Source organism: Anabas testudineus, chromosome 13 (genome assembly GCF_900324465.2).
Source record: "Anabas testudineus chromosome 13, fAnaTes1.2, whole genome shotgun sequence".
NCBI lineage: Eukaryota > Metazoa > Chordata > Actinopteri > Anabantiformes > Anabantidae > Anabas > Anabas testudineus.
The window spans coordinates 22,965,107-22,983,182 of NC_046622.1; the positions used below are offsets into that span (position 1 = coordinate 22,965,107).

The 18,076-nt window shown below is 38.7% G+C and overlaps 1 protein-coding gene across 2 annotated transcripts; it reads right to left on the reverse strand.

Annotated features, from left to right (window-relative positions):
• Positions 1-627: 627 nt before the first annotated feature.
• zbtb44 (zinc finger and BTB domain containing 44) lies at positions 628-14,389 on the reverse strand. Of its 2 annotated transcripts, none has more exons than XM_026367769.1 (6): positions 14,092-14,389; positions 10,337-11,440; positions 9,663-9,747; positions 9,043-9,194; positions 7,036-7,336; positions 628-2,618 (listed from the first exon to the last, which is right to left on the reverse strand). In XM_026367769.1, the coding sequence occupies exons 2-6, from the start codon at positions 11,397-11,399 to the stop codon at positions 2,216-2,218; spliced, it is 2,004 nt and encodes a 667-aa protein (XP_026223554.1). In that variant the 5' UTR covers positions 11,400-11,440; positions 14,092-14,389; the 3' UTR covers positions 628-2,215. The 2 variants fall into 2 exon arrangements, with proteins under 2 accessions (XP_026223554.1, XP_026223562.1); XM_026367777.1 differs by having other exon boundaries at positions 2,468-2,618; positions 7,253-7,336.
• Between the last annotated feature and the right edge of the window lie 3,687 nt (positions 14,390-18,076).

Genomic DNA, 18,076 nt, shown 5'->3' on the forward strand with positions numbered 1-18,076 from the left:
TAACACAACACACTTATCATTTATTCAACTTATTAGTATTTGCACTCACACATTAGCACGCTCCTATTACTTTTGAAGCAACATTATCACAAATGAACTCGCAGTGAACACTGGCCATCACAGACAACCATCATTATCTGATCACATCACGTCCCACTTTCCTAGCTGCAGGTGTACACTCATTTTTAGTCATTCAGTCAGGGAAATATTCCCATTGTGAAAACATCAAGTCATGCTGCTTAATCCACACATTCTGGGCTAATGGAATATTATTGGTTTGTTATCCACAAAGTGACAGAAGCAAACTTTCTACACAATGGTCAACATAAAGCCACTTCAGACTTGTTCACTTCTGACTTACTCTGTGTTGCAGATTTATTTTGATTTTAAATTGATGCCTTTTTATCCGTCTACACACAATAGCCCTATAATGACAAAGTGATCATATTTTGAAAATGCTGTTTTCTAATTAAAAAAAAAAATCTCTCAAGGCCTGACACCCTCAATTACCCTAGATTACCATTTATTGTACTGCCCATATAATTAGTTTTGTTGGTCTCCATAAAGGTGAGTTTTCCAACAAAATTCACATTATGTGTAAAAACTGCTTGTTTTTTCAGTGTGGAGTTAAAAATTTAGTTCAGTTAACATGTTCTCATGTTTTCATGTCATATCTTTGTTGGCTTTTGAGTGTAGACAGAGAAAACTGAAATCTACAACATGAAACGTAAAGGGACCTGACTACTTGCTGAAGCCACTGAAACATCACTTTATCAGTCATGTTACAATTTAGAACGTCAGCAGTGTAGTTGTTGGCAAATATAAAACGATAAGAATTTAAAAGCCAACTCAGATACCAATATCTGCAGCACAAAGTTGTTTAAATTGGAAAAAAGGCATTTGTCGAGCAGAACCAACTTCAACCAGGATGAAAAGCTACATCATCAAATCTTTGAGTTGACATTCCAGGCTTGAATAGCCCTCAATATGCATCTGCAAAAATAAAACAAACAAAAACTAAACTAAAAAGTTAAACTGTATTTGGGCTACTTTGTAAGTGGAGCATTAGAGCCCTATGGGCACCACAACTCTGCATTTGTAAGGAAACCTTGTAAATCCAAATTTGAAATGTCTCTGTTTTACCTAAAGTCAGTCACATTTTGTCATTTACCTTTCATTTGTTATGATTTTGAAAGAGAAAAGATAAATCAGTGTTGATTTCAGTCTTTGAAAACACCTGGAGGTCAGGTTTGATGTAACAAAGCTGACTTCCAGGGGTGCTGAATAGAAATTAGAAAATAAAAAATAGGTCAGAGAAATGATATACTGCATGGCTTAAGGGAATACTCTTAATATAATTTCAAGTTTAAAATAGAAATGTACTACGTTCAGATTGATAAAAAGAAATGCACATACGCACACCTGACATATCATATTTCACGACACCCAACATACAAGCATTCAAATAGTAAAACTACAGTATAAGCTATTTCAATATCGATAATATTGACATTTAACAGTTTGCCTATAGCAACGGCACTGAAGGAATAACACAGTCTCTGCCCATACAAACGAGCATTATCAGTACAAATGGAATACAAGATTTTTTTTTTTTTCAGCTCAGTTTGCACAGTCTTGATTTGTCACTGTTGGCAAAGTCAAGACCTCTTCCTTCTCTACATATTTGTTAAAATGGGAACTTTCAGGCACTTTCCAATAACAGGGCAATGCTTAGATTCAACAGACCTCAAATTGGCAAGACAGATATGACTCAAGCTTGTGCTGCATTCAGGTCATATGGGAAAAAGCAACCTCCCTAAAAGGCATAAATACTAAAACAAACTAAACCAGAAAACACTGTTCACATGCTAATCAGGGTGATAAATAGTAATTTAAAATTTGACTATGTACTGAACCCAGATTTCATGATTTGACAAAAACTCATCCATCACAAAAACTGTGTGAGTCAGGTTTAGGAAATTAAAGTATAGAAAACAAATATAATTCTAATTTATTTTGCTAGATTTGGTTTGGTGTAGAACAGACTTAAATAAGTGCATCTGTGTTGGGTTTGGAAAACATCATCAAGGCAACTGAAGTCTTCACGTAATTTCAATGACAGCATCTTGATAGCTTCACATGTTGAAGTTCCAACAGATATTCCCATATGACATGACTGCAAAATAGGACATGATGGGAAAGTAGAAGACTCGAATCATTCTATGGTAATGGAAGCCAGCTCCTTGGCCTGGGCATTCTGTTGCTGCTGCTCTTCTTCAAACACCTCTGGGGAACTGCCTCCTACACTGTTGTCCATCTTGGTCTCCTCTGTCATGGCTGCCGTCTCGTCAGCATCCGTCTTGGGGGAGGCTGGGGCTTCCAGGGGATCCAGGGGCTCGGGTGAAAGGAAGCCAGAGGAGCTCTCGCAATTCTGGGTAGAGGAGGAGACCTGGGAGATGACAGGCATCTGGACTGAGGAGGAGGATGAGGCGGCAGTGGTGGTGGAGGTGCTGCCGGGATAGACAGGGTGATGCTGGGACTCTTCCAGCTCATACTGGACTCCCAGCACCTCCTCCTCCTCCTGTACCTGGCTCAGGTAGTCGGGCACGAGGAAATCACTGCAAGGATGAACATAATGTGTTGATTTCACAGTCCTTTAAAGTAGTACCCTTTGACAAAAGATAAACTGCACATGCCAAAGTTGAAATACACATTTCATTTTTCCTAAATTCAGGATAGGAACAAAAATGAAATGTGGTGTACCTAGAGGATCAAAACACAAAATCCAGACTATATGTTAATAATAATGAACTGTTAGAATAAGCTGTTTGGCAGGAATAGATAAAATAATTACGCAATTTGTCAATTTATCGTTTGAACATTCTCTAAATCCAGCACGTGAAAAACTGCTGTTATATCTATATCTATATATAATATAGATAAATTATTATTATTAGTGGTGGGTCATTTCTGACATTAATAATTAGATACAGGCCTAGTTAGCACTCGTGGTACTCAGTATAAGTTCAGTGAAGAAATGTTTTCGGGTTTTCGGGATTCACCTTGTACTACACAACTAAGTGATTTCCTAGATCTCCCACAATGCCTTTCAATAGACACAATAAAAGGTGACATTTCAAGGCCAAATATCCCATGACATCAAAATGTGTTTTATCACACCACACTGGTATTCTCTTCTTTTGTGACAGTTATCTGACAGAGCAGAAGTCCTATACATATAATTCCAACACAGTCCACTCATACAGTCCTGGAAGAGAAAGACTCTTTGTTTTGCTGCACACTGAAGATATTTGAACTCAAGACCAATAGATGGACATGATGATGATTATTGGCTTCTATCTAATGGAATTTACACTTTGATATATTAGATAAAATATAACAGGGCACTCCTATCCAATTATCTACATTTTAAGTAAGCAAAAGAATTGGAATTTAACTGGCAAATGTTTTTGTTATCAAGAGTCCTCTTGTGAATTTGATTGTAAAACAATACATGCCCCTAAATAACTTTTGGTTTTAGCTTTAGTTTTACTTGTGAACTGCATTTGTTGTTGAAAAGAATATATCAGCATGAAAGCCAGAGAGCTGTCTGTTGGAGAAATCTGAGACACTTTGAATAAGAGAATAAGGGCGAAAATCAATAAATGGCATTGCACAAACATTGGACAAAGTAATCAATACAAACATTAATGTCCTAAAAAAGAAAGAAACCATTGGTGTACTGAGTAACATAAACATAACAGGTCGGCCAAGGAACAGCTGATGACAGGAGCATTGTGTGAGCTTAAACAAAAAACCCAAAAACAACCATCACCAACAACTATGGATGCATCAATCGGAATTGATCAGAGATCTGAATGGGCTGTTTTTAAGCTTGATTGGCCATAATCAGGGACAAGCCAGTCAGTCTGAGATATCCAATTCTATGCTGGTCCAATGTTTTTACATGCACAATGGTTCACGCCGTGCACAGTTCTGCGACACAAAGCTTGCAAGGGGGTCAGGTAAAGCAATACCTGTAGGGTCAAAATAAGAAAAGGAATAAGTAAACGTTGCTACAATTGAATTAATCATTAAAGAAGAAAGAAAGTTCCCAGACAGAAAAATAGAATAAGCCACAATCAAACTTGGCAGGTCAGATTATTAAAGAAATATATAGATACTTAAAAAATAATCTGAAATAAGAAGAATCAGAAATTGGAATCAGCTAATACATTTTTCAATTAGTGCATCTCTACCAACAGCCTCCACAGAGCAGGGGTGAAGGTGTGACGATCCATCATTTGAAGGAGTAGAAATACAGAGACCATGGCACAAGATGCAAACGCCTCATTAGCAGTAAGAAAGCCAGGTTGGAATTTATTGAAAAGTAGAGAGATGAGCCACAACAGTTTTATGGAATGATGACTTCAAGATTAACTTCTACTAAAGTGATAGGAAGGCCAAATGGTGAAAGAAAAAAATGATCTGCTTGCGATCCAAATCTTACAAGATGATCTATGAAGAATGAGGGATATTTAACAAAACGATAAAACATTCTGCAGACTCAACATAGGACTTCATAAGAGTGAAAAAAGTTAAGCCAAATGAAGATGCTTTTTACCTGCTGAAAGGGAGACTAAAGAGAGAAACCCTCTAAAACAGGAACTGAAGGAGGCTGCAATAGGAAGTATGTAAGTGTATTAAAAAACAAAGCCAACAGTTTGGAGATACCAGTGCAAACAAGGGCTTTGCAAACAAAGTTTGATTTACTGTTCCATTATTTCTGGTTATTTAAATACGGTGGATCTGATACAATCATTGCTATGTTCTACGTTGTTTAATGTATCTACTTTAATGTTTTTGACTTGAAATCTGAACTCTCACTCATCTCTGAAGATCTTCACACATCACAAACGATGCGAATAAACATTATGAAAAAAGTGAAGATTTTGGATGTGAATTAAATATTGATATGATGTGTGAAAAAGTTGCCTAGAGAACTGTGCCTCTATTGTGTACAGAGTTTTAATCTTAAACCCAAATGTCTTCAGTGTACAGCAAAAAGCCTTTCCATCACAATGCCTTCAGAAGAGACTGCATAACATACATGTGGATCAACCTAATTAGTATACTAACAACATTATCCACATAAAGTAATAAATAAAGTATTATCAAATAATTTCCAGTAAAAACAAATGAAAATTCATATTTAAAATGAATACTTGGACAAAATATTCCAACTCTCTTTTTAAAATGTCTATACACAAACAAACTTTTTATTAAATGTGGTAATAGCAAGAGAAGCCTTATAAAGTTAGAGTGTGAAGCATGACAATGTTTGTAGAGTAGTTTTATCCAGGTCCTGCAGCTCAACATGTACAGACTACGAAAAAGTTAAGGTTGAGTGTTACTGTCCTCTGTGTCAGACAACAGCTGAATCTGAAAAAGTGGTCTGGAAATCAGCAACTTAGAAAATATACAGAGTAGTTCACATATCTTTTTATGTGAAGACTGAGGATGGGCGTTAAGAGTCTGACTGGATTGCCAGAGAATTTTCCACACTGTTATGATCTCAGGCACAGACCTTCTACTATAAAACTTTTAAAGAGAGAGGGGCTTGTGTGAGGGCTTGAGCTGATTAAGAAGTGGAAAAGTCAGAGAAATAAAAATACAAACCACACGTCTATTTGTTTCATGTAGAAACAAACAGAAATGACAAAATGATTGAAGTTGCGTTTTACGCCGATTGCATGACCAAATATTTGAGCAGTTTTCAAGATGCAATTGTTTCTCTCACGGACAAAGACTGAGACTTCAAAACTTTAGTTTTGTCATTTTAAACAATACTACAATTATCTAGGGTGTTTTAGAACACGGTACAGTTGGTTTTTTATTTTGGCATAACATTAAAACTACTGTATATATAAACTATAAAGAAAGTTTTTAATTATTCTACAGTGAGGAATATTTCGCCTTTTAGGAGAATATGCCTATTTGCTTTCTGATAGAGTTAGATGACACTGATATCACTCTCATTATCTGATCTGTGCAGTAAATATTAAGCTGGACCCAGCAGTCGCAGCGTTGGCAGTGTACACACAGTGGCCTCCACTGCACTTTTTAAAAGCATACCTTTTATGCAACAGAACATAGTTACAACAGCTAGGGTCTTTTGCACATAGATTCTGCAGGTAAATACAACCTACTTCACATGATTTATCTAGTCAAGTTAACTTAGTAACAAGTACCCAGGCCAGGCTAACGACTGATCTCTCCAGTCCGAATTTCTCTCCAGCTGGCAAAGACCATCTCTCCCTCCCATGATGATTGTTTGAAGAGGGGACAGTGTCTAAATGACTACAACCCTATAGCATTTGCATCCATTAACACAAAGTGCTTCGAAAGACTTATCCTGCAGTACATTTACTCCAGACTCTGTATGTGAAGTGTGTATTTTGGGCTGATTGCTCATTATTTAAGTTATATAACCACAGCGTTCTGTACAAGGTCATCCATTACCGAAGATAAAAATCAGTCACCATTAGGATATTGAGTTGTAAAATACTGTCTTTTTGTCACAAACCACTGTATTTTCTTTTTAATAGACTTTTTAAAACACATATCTGTTCCTCTGGGCTCAGATCAAATTTCATTTCAACAGACCTCACACCAACACAACCTGCTGCATTTCTTCATGCAGGGCAATCGTCTGTCTGAATTATGTCCTAAATATTTACTGTACATCTATGAGAGTGGTATCAATATTCTCATCTCACTCTTGGGGAAAAATGAAGTACATTTCCCAAAACTATTTCTCTAAATAAGTGAAAATTAAAACTCCAAAATAAATGCAGTCAAATACTTCAGGTATGCTGGATCTGAGCAAATGTAATCAGCTAAAAACAAAATCTACACAACCAAGTCACAAAAGGAGAAATAATCAAATGAACCTCAGGTAATCTAAGCTGAGGTTATTGTCTCATCCAGGTGAGATCTGAGTAAATGATGGGTGTCAGCGCTCCGACTCCTCACCTGCTCTGGAAGTAGTTTGCTAGTTCGGATGCCTCATGGTTCAGACTCCTCAGGTGTACAATTAAATTGCCAGAGTTGGTGAACATGGCGCCGCACGTTTTGCACTCATAAATCCGCGGCTTGCGGATTATGTGTCGGGAGACCCTCATGTGGTGCTTATATTCACCGAAGGACGTGAATGTGGCGCTACAAATCTGGCACCGGAAACAGCGTTTACCTTCGTGCTTCAGCCGATGCATCTTTAGGGAGTAGGCCCGTGTGAACTTTTTCCCACAGCGGTCACACTGGAAAGGCTTAATACCTGGTGGGACAAGAAAGAAACAATACATAGCTGATCTGTAAATCAGCATTACTCAAGTGTTGTGTGGTTTAGGTGTGGTGAGGCGAGGTGGGAGATGACTACATTGCACTACAAAGTCAGTCTAAAAACCAAAGTGCAAATAAAATGTTGGCAGAAATGTCTAAAACAAAAGCCTTTAAACTAAGCTATACACAAACCATGTTTCTAGAAAAGTTGGGACATTTTCTAAAATGCAGAAAAAACCTAAATCTGTAATCTCTGGATGTACATGAACCTCTGTATATGTTTAAAGTACAAAGAAAAGATCTCTGACCAACTTAATTGCATTTGGTAAACATAAGTTAATTTGAAGTTTGATGCTTGCAAGACTGTTAGGACAGTTGGGCCTGTTTACCTCTTTGGTACATGTGCACCTTTCCCTTTAATTCTACTTTTTAATCGATTAAGAACCAGTTTTGGCAAAGAAACGTCTGTTTTTCCTGAAGACAAGCTGAATCGTCACAGAACACATTTCAACTGTCTTTCAGTACATCTGACTTGGGCTCAGGCCCAAAGAACTCTCTGCATTTCTGCACAGAACTGGTATAAGGCTTATTGTGCAATGATTTCTAGTAGCAAACAAGTGACAATGACGTTTTCTCAGGCAATAGTGCCTGAGGGCCCGAAGTTTGAGAACAGTTTGAGGTTTCTGCTTGTGGTTGACCAATGAGAGTTTTTGAATGGTCAATTCCAAGTACTGATCTTTAGATAGTAGGGGGAAAATGGTCAATATATAAAGTCTATAGTATGTTGTATTTTTTTCCTCTATTTGCATCAGATATAATAAATACATATAAAAAACACAACTGACACACACGCACTGAACCTAAATAAGCATTTAATGAAATATCTTGATTGTGTCAAGAATTTCAAAATAAAAAGGGGTGTTTTCTTGTTTATCAGGTATTTTGTTAAAACTATTTCAATGGCTTTTTACTCACTATTGTCATGTGCGCAGTGATGATTTAAATGTAATAACGTCCAGTTGTAAACTACTAAAGTCTCTGTTCTCCTGCCTGTTGTCCACTCGGGCACAGAGACACGGTAACAGAGAGGAGAGAAGAGGCTGCAGCACAAACATCTTAACTGTATTTTCAGATCCGCTACTCTCACTCACTCACTGCTCTTTTCAAGTGCTAATAAAATCCACCTTGGTGAATCATTCACACTGGTGCATCCAAATAATTTTTCACATTCATAATCGGTCATTTTTACTCGCGTGTATATGTGTGAAATGCTCCAAGAATAGCTGCAGATGTGTCTGCAGGCATTTTTTTGTTTTATCAATGGGCTGGCATGAGCGCAGATATTGGCAGATACAGACTGTGTTGATCTTTGCTATCTTGCGTGGAGAAATATTATTTTTTAACAGACTGACAATATTAGTCGACAACCAGTCTTTACTTAAAGCTCCTTTTGTATCCAGTTAACATGCTAATTTTAAAGTCATCCAGAACTTTTTTTTGTCCTATTGTGTTGCAGGTGTCAAACTCTAAATGTGGTTATATTAAAGAAATATAATTAAGCTGGTTAGTATAAACACTGAAATCTATTTCTTTTACTTTGTCCAGATAAATAAAAATTCAAACAAACTGACAAATCACATATTTTAGTTTTTACTGCATTTTAGGAGGAAAAGAAGTTTTAATTGTCTTAATTTCACCAACCGGAGTGTATGAGCATATGCTGCTTCAGATTTTGAATGCGAGTAAATCGGACTCCACAGGTTGGACACTGAAAGGGTCGGTCGGGGCCATTGGTGCCAGGCCGGGCTGAAGGGCTGATATAGAGATGATACGGATACTGAATACCTTCCAACCTGAAACACAAAGAGAGAAAACAATTAAAGGGACAATCAATCTCATATGTGCTCTTACTTTGGAGAAAAAACTGTCTCTATTTGAAATTTTATACAACATTTACTCTGACATGACCAAATGAACACTTCCAGATCAGTTTGCCTCTATTGTTTCATATAAATACTTTCGGTCATGTTCTATTCGTGTCAACGTAGAGGCAGACATTACGGAATTAGTTTAATACAGATGTTAGTAATGATGGTGATCTGCGTCAGACTGCTTAATGTTTGACGTTCAGACATTTCCATTTCACATAAAATTCTTTTCTTTTCTTCATTATAGTGCATCATGCGTCTGCCTTTTCAACATGACATGTTAATTTATTATTCAAACAGGTGGATTCCAGACGCCCGGTTATGAGGTCTACGTCTGTATATTCTTAACTGCTCATAACTGGCCTCACTGCAAGTTCCAACAAATCATGATACCTTTCATCATCTTCTGTGTGCCCTCCGGTGTTAGAGGTGCTCTGCATTGATGGTAAGCCTTCAGACACTCCCTCATCCATCGACCCTGACAAAAGGAAGGGGAAAAAACACTCATACACCAACTGTCTACTGAATAAAATCTAGAGCATGTCATAGAGCATGTCATCTTTGATGGGGTTGGGCTAATATAGCGTAAGTCTTTGAAGACTAATCCCTTTTTTAAGGACTGATGCTGCTTGATACAAAATACGCTGTGCTTTTCAATAGGTCAGGAAAATTCACAGGTGTTTCCATTTTCCTTTTATTCATTGCAGGACAGGAAAGCTTTTCAAGCATCATTTGGGCCACTGGAAAATAATATTTTCCACTGAGACCAATACAAATAAAATTCATGTAGCTGAGTAAGGAGCTTTGAGGGCAGGGTGAGGCAGGTTTGATTGCACATTTTACAAAGCAACATTGTGTTAACTGGGTCAGAAGACGGCCTCTATTATAACAGTGACGGATACAGCTAACAATGACACAGTGATGTCAGTATCTGTGTTTTACAGTGTCTTTACTGGTGGCTCTTGACTTATGATAAAGAATTTGAACTTTACAGCTCCCTCAAACATGCAGAAGTAATTCTACTGTAAATGCTGTGGGCCAAGGTAAAGCAAGAAGAAAAACCCCACCTATAGAGGAGGACTGTGGACTAATGAGAAGTTCCTCCTGGACCTGTTCACTCCCTGGCACCGTTTGCTGGTCACTCAGTGAGCTCTGGGAGGCACTGACTGGTTGAGAGGATGCCTCTTGGACCTCTTCATCACTGAGACGCTCCACTTTCACCCTCACATCTTCCTCCTCTGCTGGTACTGGGGACGACACTGCCTTGGAGCTCTCGCAAGTCAGGAAGTCACTGAGTCGTCGACTGACGACCACGTCTGAAGTTCCTGAGGTGCCCTGCTCTAAACAACGGGGGCTCTCCGGGAGCTTTGATTTGTCGGAGTGGAACCTACGGTCAATACCAAAAGGGAAAGTCCATGGAAAGGCCAGGGAGGACTCCACAGGCTGGGCAGTGCTGTCTGAGAATGAAGGTGACGGGTTTGGGATCTGAGGGGAGGTGGTGACCATCTGTGTAGTGCATTTGAGTGGACTCTCAGGTGATGCCATTGTTACAAAACTCTTGCGTTTCCTTCGCGACTCACGGCATACAGGAACGTTTCTCTCCATCACGCTGCAGTCCGACGACACAGGTGACACACTGCCATCTAATGGTGTCAGGGCACAGTTTGATGAGGTGCTTTCTTGTGCTGCTTCATGCGGTTTATCTGCTGTCACGAGGCTGTTGTTGCTGTTACCTGGGCTCCACAGAATACTTGACTTCATGAACTCGGAACAAGTGCTTGCCACAGCAAACATCTGCATGTAACTTGCAGCTGCTAGGACGTCAATGATATTCTCTGTGCTGATGGACAGTGTAGATGTGTAGGCATATTCCAACAGAGGAGCAAAGCCACTAACAGTCACGTGATGAAGGTCTAAAACAAACTTGTCCTCCTCTTCTGCCCGACCCACCAGTTTGGAGCGGAAGAACTCACTACAGCATGCCAAGACCACTTTGTGAGCCAGGAAGAGCTTGTCTTGGACCCGGATCGTGACGTCACATAAGTGACCCTCATTACGTAAAGCGTTTAGCTTGTCAAGCATCTCCTGGCTGTGAGAGGTCGAGCTGTGGGTGAATGTTTTGAGCCCCATGTTAAGGGAGTTAATTCCTGACTGTGTACAGGAAATGCGTCCTGCAGGGAGATAATAAAAACAAACACAAAACAAAAACACTTCAGTTTGCAAATGCTAAACCAAATGAACCACTTCGCAAGAGTCAAAGAGGCAAAGTCTTTTGCTAAGCTTGTCATGTTAATGTGTCAAATGATTATATAACTAAACATAAAAACCTAGTGATTAATGAATCAAGTGTGAAATAACATATGACAAAGACTAAAATCAGATGTCAAATATCACTCTGTAAAACCCCACTTCTAGGGTGAAAACAGCATGGAAAATTAACCGTGGAAGGCAATGGGTGCAGACAAAGAGAAATACTAAGGTGTTCTATGAGGGAAAGGCAAGGTAAGTGGGGATTGAAGCAAAGTAGAGAGCATGGAGGACAAAATGTCAAGTTATGTAACAACAGTCAAAGCAGTTGAACAGTGATGCAAGCCAGACCCAAGTGGAGGCCAGTGCACTACAGGATGCTCCGCAGCTGTCTGCGAGACATGTGGATTCTCTGAGGCATGAGATTTTCCATCAAACAAAAGCTGAAGCATAGGGGCTCTAGCAGGGAGAGCACGTTCCCCTCAGACACACACACAGACCAAAGGAAAATACTCTTGGGCTATATTGGCCCAGTAAAGGCAAAGTGAATTATAGACCTGGGCTACAGTGTTGCAACAGGAGAGTGCTTAGCCTGAAACAGCAAACAGGGCTAATAGAGAAGAGCTTTAGTTCCACCAAGGGGCTTTTCACATGGCTATAATATATCCTGAAGGAAAATGATTTAGCTTCTTGATCTCTATTAAGTTCTGCCTGACAATAAGGAATTGTTCTTTAGAGTATGTGATCTTGAGAAAATCTAAACTTTGACCTCCGACCTTTTAAAATAATTTAGTCTGAAGCTTCTTTTAACTTGGTTTGAAGTTAGTGGTAACTCAAATACATAAATAGGCAGGTAATTATGATGACGTTTTTTGTTAATAGGTTCAGCAAGAAAATGTATAATTATATACAATATGTATAATTTTCCTGGTTAGAGCTGTATATTAGACTTTATCGAGTGTTGCAGTTTGTCCTCACTGTGCACTGATCACCTCTGGTTTGTTTTGCTTTCCTCTTGGAGTCAGATAAAGCACACTTTCTGAAATAAGACACATCCCTATGATAAGCATTTGTCATGAGCACAAAATTGATCATAGAGTTGAGTGATGATGAATTTCCATATGCACGCTAATGTGGTGCATCTCACATGTGTCTACAGACAGACCAAGCATGGCGAAGCATCCAAAGAAGAGGCACTTCTTAAAGAGAGAAAAAAAATCTCTTCATCAGTTATTTGGAAATGTTTCAGACACACCACGATACTGAGTGGAGATCAGGGCCTTTGTATGAGCAGCAACACAAACTCTTCTCAGGTTTTGTCAGCATATCTAACAGTGGTTCTGAGGGAGGGGGGCAAAAAATGGACCCTAGCTACAACGTAGTGTCAAATAAATACTCAAATACTCAGTATAGTATTTGCTATTATTGTGTCACAGCATTTATGCTGCAACTTGTAGTTAAAACATATTGTTGACTGGTTCTATTCTGTTTCATTAACTTCATTTACATGATCGCATAAATTATGGAAAGTACCGTTATGAAGTTTTATATCTATATCGCCCACATATATCCGCCAAAATCACTGCCTACCTCATACACTGCTAATTGCACTCATAACTGATTAATGAATAACTAATAGAAACTCAGTACCAATAGTAAAAATATAACACAAAATAATGTTCTTACAGTGAAGGTAATAAAGCAAAGGAGGCGTAGCCTCCAACAGGGGACTTCTAACGTTACTCTGTTTACATCTCACGACGTTACTGCTGTTAGCAAGTGAGCACGTAAAGCAAGTAGACGAGGGCTGACCGTCCGTTAAGTAACAAATAAAAGAAAGAAGACGGGCATGTACGGTTTAAGAGTCTAGTGCATAAGTTGTTGAATAGACATCCCGACAACAATCACTTTAGCCAGTACTAGCTAACAGAGTCAGGTTGATGCGTCAAGTCAGTCAGGGGACGTAAATAACATCCGGTTTAGACTCTCAAAATAAGAGACAAGAAAACACATGCTACGCTTTTAGTTTATCATTTTATATAAAGTAAGAGTCGTGCTCGAATGTTGCACTGTAAAAACACGTTACAAATTACTATATTGCTTATTAATAAATATCATTACTAACTATATCTATTAGAAAGCAGCTGTCACCAATCGCTTGTCTGTTCAAAATTTAAACCAGACAGCTGTAACGTCACTCATGATTTTTTTCTAACCATCTGCAGACTGACCCGTATTGTTCACATCAGTTCAGCTACATTCCTCTACTGTATTGTGTATTGAATGTCTCATATGTACATACATATGCAGTTTTAATGCCCAAGAGGCAAAACAAGACCCTAAATATATTCATTTATTTTGAAGCCTAAATAAACAAATTTCCGGTTTGACGTTATTAACCTGCAACATCGACCGCCGTAACTGTCGATAGCTACCGAGCTAGTGTTAGCCGACACAACACAGGGCTATAAGTTGATTCCTTTGCATTTACGATTGCTTAGAGAACAAAGTAGTCGTTCACATGCGTTCACCGTTAGGTTAGAGTTATCGGACATAACAAAGAAACAGATGTTACCTTGTGAGAGCAGGGCCGGGATAACGTCCGGGCCTCGGGATGCAAACAGCTCAGCTGACCAAAAGCAGCAGTAGTCGGAGACAGCGGTGCACCCTGCCGCTCCGCTCCGCTCACTCACATTCCCTGCGCTTCTCGGGCAGTTGTCAGCCTGCCAGCCGCCACAACTCACAGCTTAAATAACGCTCACACCAGTTCACATCACAACAGGCTGGTGTTTAAAGTAGCCGAGGTGCTGTTTTCATGCCTTTGTGCTGCCTGCTTTCTGCGCTGTTTGTATCCCCACAATGCAACGCGCATCTCTCACGTACTCCACAGTGAGAAGCAGGAAGTGTCACAGCTCAGATCTGCTCAGGAATTCCCACTGTTCGTAGTAATTCACATGTCGCTCATATAACCATCTCAAGATCTGCTAGTGAGGAATCAAAACATATGCAGATCTGTTGTACAGTGATTTGTCAAATGTCTACTGACTTTTAAAAAAAGCTGACTTCAATTCTTTGACACACCAGAAGAAGTAAAGCCTTCTGTTAGTATTTCCTCACTCCCTGATTTATCCTCTAACTTAATACAGCCCATTATTCTATTGTCTTGGTTCTTGTGTGTCTTTGCTGAGAGTGTAGAAATTGTCACGTTTTATTTATTATACAAAATGTCAACTGTGAAACAAGACTAGCAACTATTACAGTATGTCTAGCCGCTTTTCCCCAATAAATGTTTCGTTTTACCTTCTTCTGTTTCCTAGTTTTGGATCAGTAACATTAAATTCACCTGCCTAACATTGTATTAGTCCCCCTCGTACCACTAAAACAGCTTTGACCTGTCAAGGTATGGACCTTCAATAGTGTCCTGTGGTATCTGGCACCAAGATATCGGCAACAGTTAAGTCCTGTGAGATGAGAGCTGGGAGCCTCTATAGCTCAGACTTCCTTCCATTGATCAAATCCTTTTAAAAAACACTTTAAAGTTTTTAAAACATGCACTGAAGTGTTTTAGTATCCCACAGTATCAACCATGGAGTTCTAGATGAAAAACCTCAATATTTGTTTGAAATTCATGGTTAATTAGAAATATGGCTTCTTGTAATAGTGGCACAGGATTGTTGATGCATACTTACTGGTCTGTGTACAAATGTTCTCAAGTAATGAAGCTTTTGTCCACATTAGAAGAAAGGAGCAACCAAAGGTTTTCAAAAAAAAAGAATTTTGGATGTGTATGTTTGTCCAGAGTTGCCTTATGGTTGTGGCGGGGTAATAAGGATCATTGAAAGGAAAACCACGCATTGACATATATGTGTTTATTTGACCTTTTATAGACAAAAAAAAAAAAAAGAAATCTCAAAAACAGCAGCATCTGCCATGTTAATTACATGTCCAAGGTAAAAACTATACAAAAATAAATAGCTTAAAAGGAAGCTGTAAGAATAAAATAGCATGGTCCTTCACTGAAGGGATACAGGCCTAATGCTCCATCTCTTTTGTTTTCTAACTGTAAATTAACAACAGGAATGAAGAAATCATCTAATCTGAAAACAACTTTGAGTGTTTGCATATAATGCATTAACAAAATAAAAGTCTGAAAATTAATAAAATTAATGTTGTTTTTCATATACACAATCGATAGTATGCTTATCACTTAACTCATTATTAACACCTCCAAAGATACATTTTGTTGCTTTGTAGATTTTACCACTGTACCTCTCAAAAGCATTATAATACACTTAGTGAAAGATTGATTTTACACTATAGGGCAGAGGGAAATTATTATTTTCCTGTTCAGGAATGACCAGTTATTATCTAGGTTAAAAATGTTGCACAGTGTGTAAACTCAAACTCCATTCATTACTGAGCATGTGTACCTCAGTACAGTCTGTTTTGTCGTAGGCTATGATCAGTCCAAATGCTGGCAGGTTTAGCGTCTGAATTTTTCCCCCATAGATCAACAATTCAAATCTTCAGAATAAAAACACACAATCATATTTTAGCATGTGTGTAGCCAAGCAATCGAACACAAGGCTTAACATTCAAATGCCTCAATTGTATGGATCTACCTTAATAATAGGTGAATAAATGGTTCAATCAGAGCTACGAAGGGTTGAGTGCTGCAGAGGACAACTGGAGGTATATTTACACTGTGGTGTTGTTGGACAGCAGGTTTCATACCATTGTTCTAGCACCAGTTTAAATGACAGCTAACTACGATAGACAAACTGCAGATTATTCCACACTTCATCCCAAAAGTTAGATTTTGTTTAAAGTGGGACTAGAAAGTTTCTCATTATAGAGAAAACACACACAAACAGCACCTTCATCTAGCATCTATACATACATCTCATGAGGTAGATTTCCATTAGTTTCTAATTTCAATAGTGGTTGTCTAATGTCAACAAAAGATGACAAAACAATATTCATGCAAATGCCATGGATGTTATTTGATGCGACCAGATGGACAGAACACAGGTGTGAGTCATCAGACTACACATCACATGGAGCCTAAAATCTTTGAGGTGAACCAAAACACTGATTACAGTCTCAGACACGAAAACAACTTAATGGACAGGTTCGCAATCTTTCAAGTGTGCCAGACAGGTGTATATATGGAGACTGAAATAGGTTTTACTTGTAGTAATTAGTCTTAGTACAGGCCCTTAGGAGATCTCTCCAAAGGTTGACCTGTAAGTGATGGGGGCTAAATCCATCTGTGTAAAATGGTGTTACAAAGTTTATATGAAAACTACATTGGACGTTATGCACAGATTTTAACGCTATGACAGATTATTTACACTAATCCTGTGTTTAACTAAAACCATTAATAAAGGATTGACACTTTGAGTAATAAATTAATTGATGAGTGAATGAATCTGTTGAGCTTTGAATGTCGGATTAAGTGCAGCATTCAAATATTTCATAAACTTGTAAGCCACATATTCTGGATGCAGCTGGTTATTCTCATCTGGTCAGTTCAGTGTGTTAGGGTCTGCTGCTGCTGGATGCAGACATTTCCCTGAGTGCTGATTCTCTAAACGAGTCACAACAAATGGCCGCAGCCTTTTTAGTACAAGCTCCCCTTTTCTTTTGTTATTTTCTTTCCATTACAACTCAGTGACAAGAAACAAAGTTGGAACGTTAAAGTGAAAAGCCTAAATAGACTTTGGAAAATCTTGATTTAATAAACTCCCGTACCAGGATTGATGGCACCAGTTATGATTGCACGAATTGCGGCCACTATTTTGAGGTCATCCAACGTGCTGTTTTTTGAAAGGTCTGCTATTATAATAATTATTGTAAGAGCTACTACTGATTAAATGTGGGCATGTTTTTTCAGTTGGAATAAAAAAATAACCGGGGGCTTAAGGTGTTAAACCACATGTTAGCTTTAGATACACATCCAAATACTTTTTTTCACAAAACAAGGCAAGTGGATGTTGGCCCCCATTATTTCCATTACAAATGGTTTGAGATTGAAATATTCATGGACAGTATGAACTGAAGTGAGCATTACAGTGAGGAAAACCTTTTTCAGTGATTATATGGCCACCTGATTATTGATTTTGGACAGGCTTGTTACATTGTGAATCAATCCAAAAGTTATTGTTTGTCATTTTGTGTCTCTTCGTGTGTTGCGTTGTTCTTGTGTGTCCCTTTATAGTCATGTTGTATATACTTGTAATCAGCTGTGTCTCTTTGCAGTCTTTCTGTCCCCTCTCCCCTCGGGCTCCTGGGCTTGTGCCCAGCATGCCTGTTCAGTTATCCATCCATGGTTGGTAAGTGCAGTCAGACCAAAATAGGAAAGTTCAATGTACTCGTGTTCTTCATAAGCAGTCCTGGGGGAGACATTCTCCGACGACTGGCTCTGGGTTTTTATTCCGATCGTACCTCTCTGACTAGTATATCCAGAAGACGCTGTGGAGGCTCTCGTCTGGGCCACAAGTTCATGAGCAGGCAGACCAAGGCCCCGCCTTGCATGTGTTCGAACTCAGATCTCATAC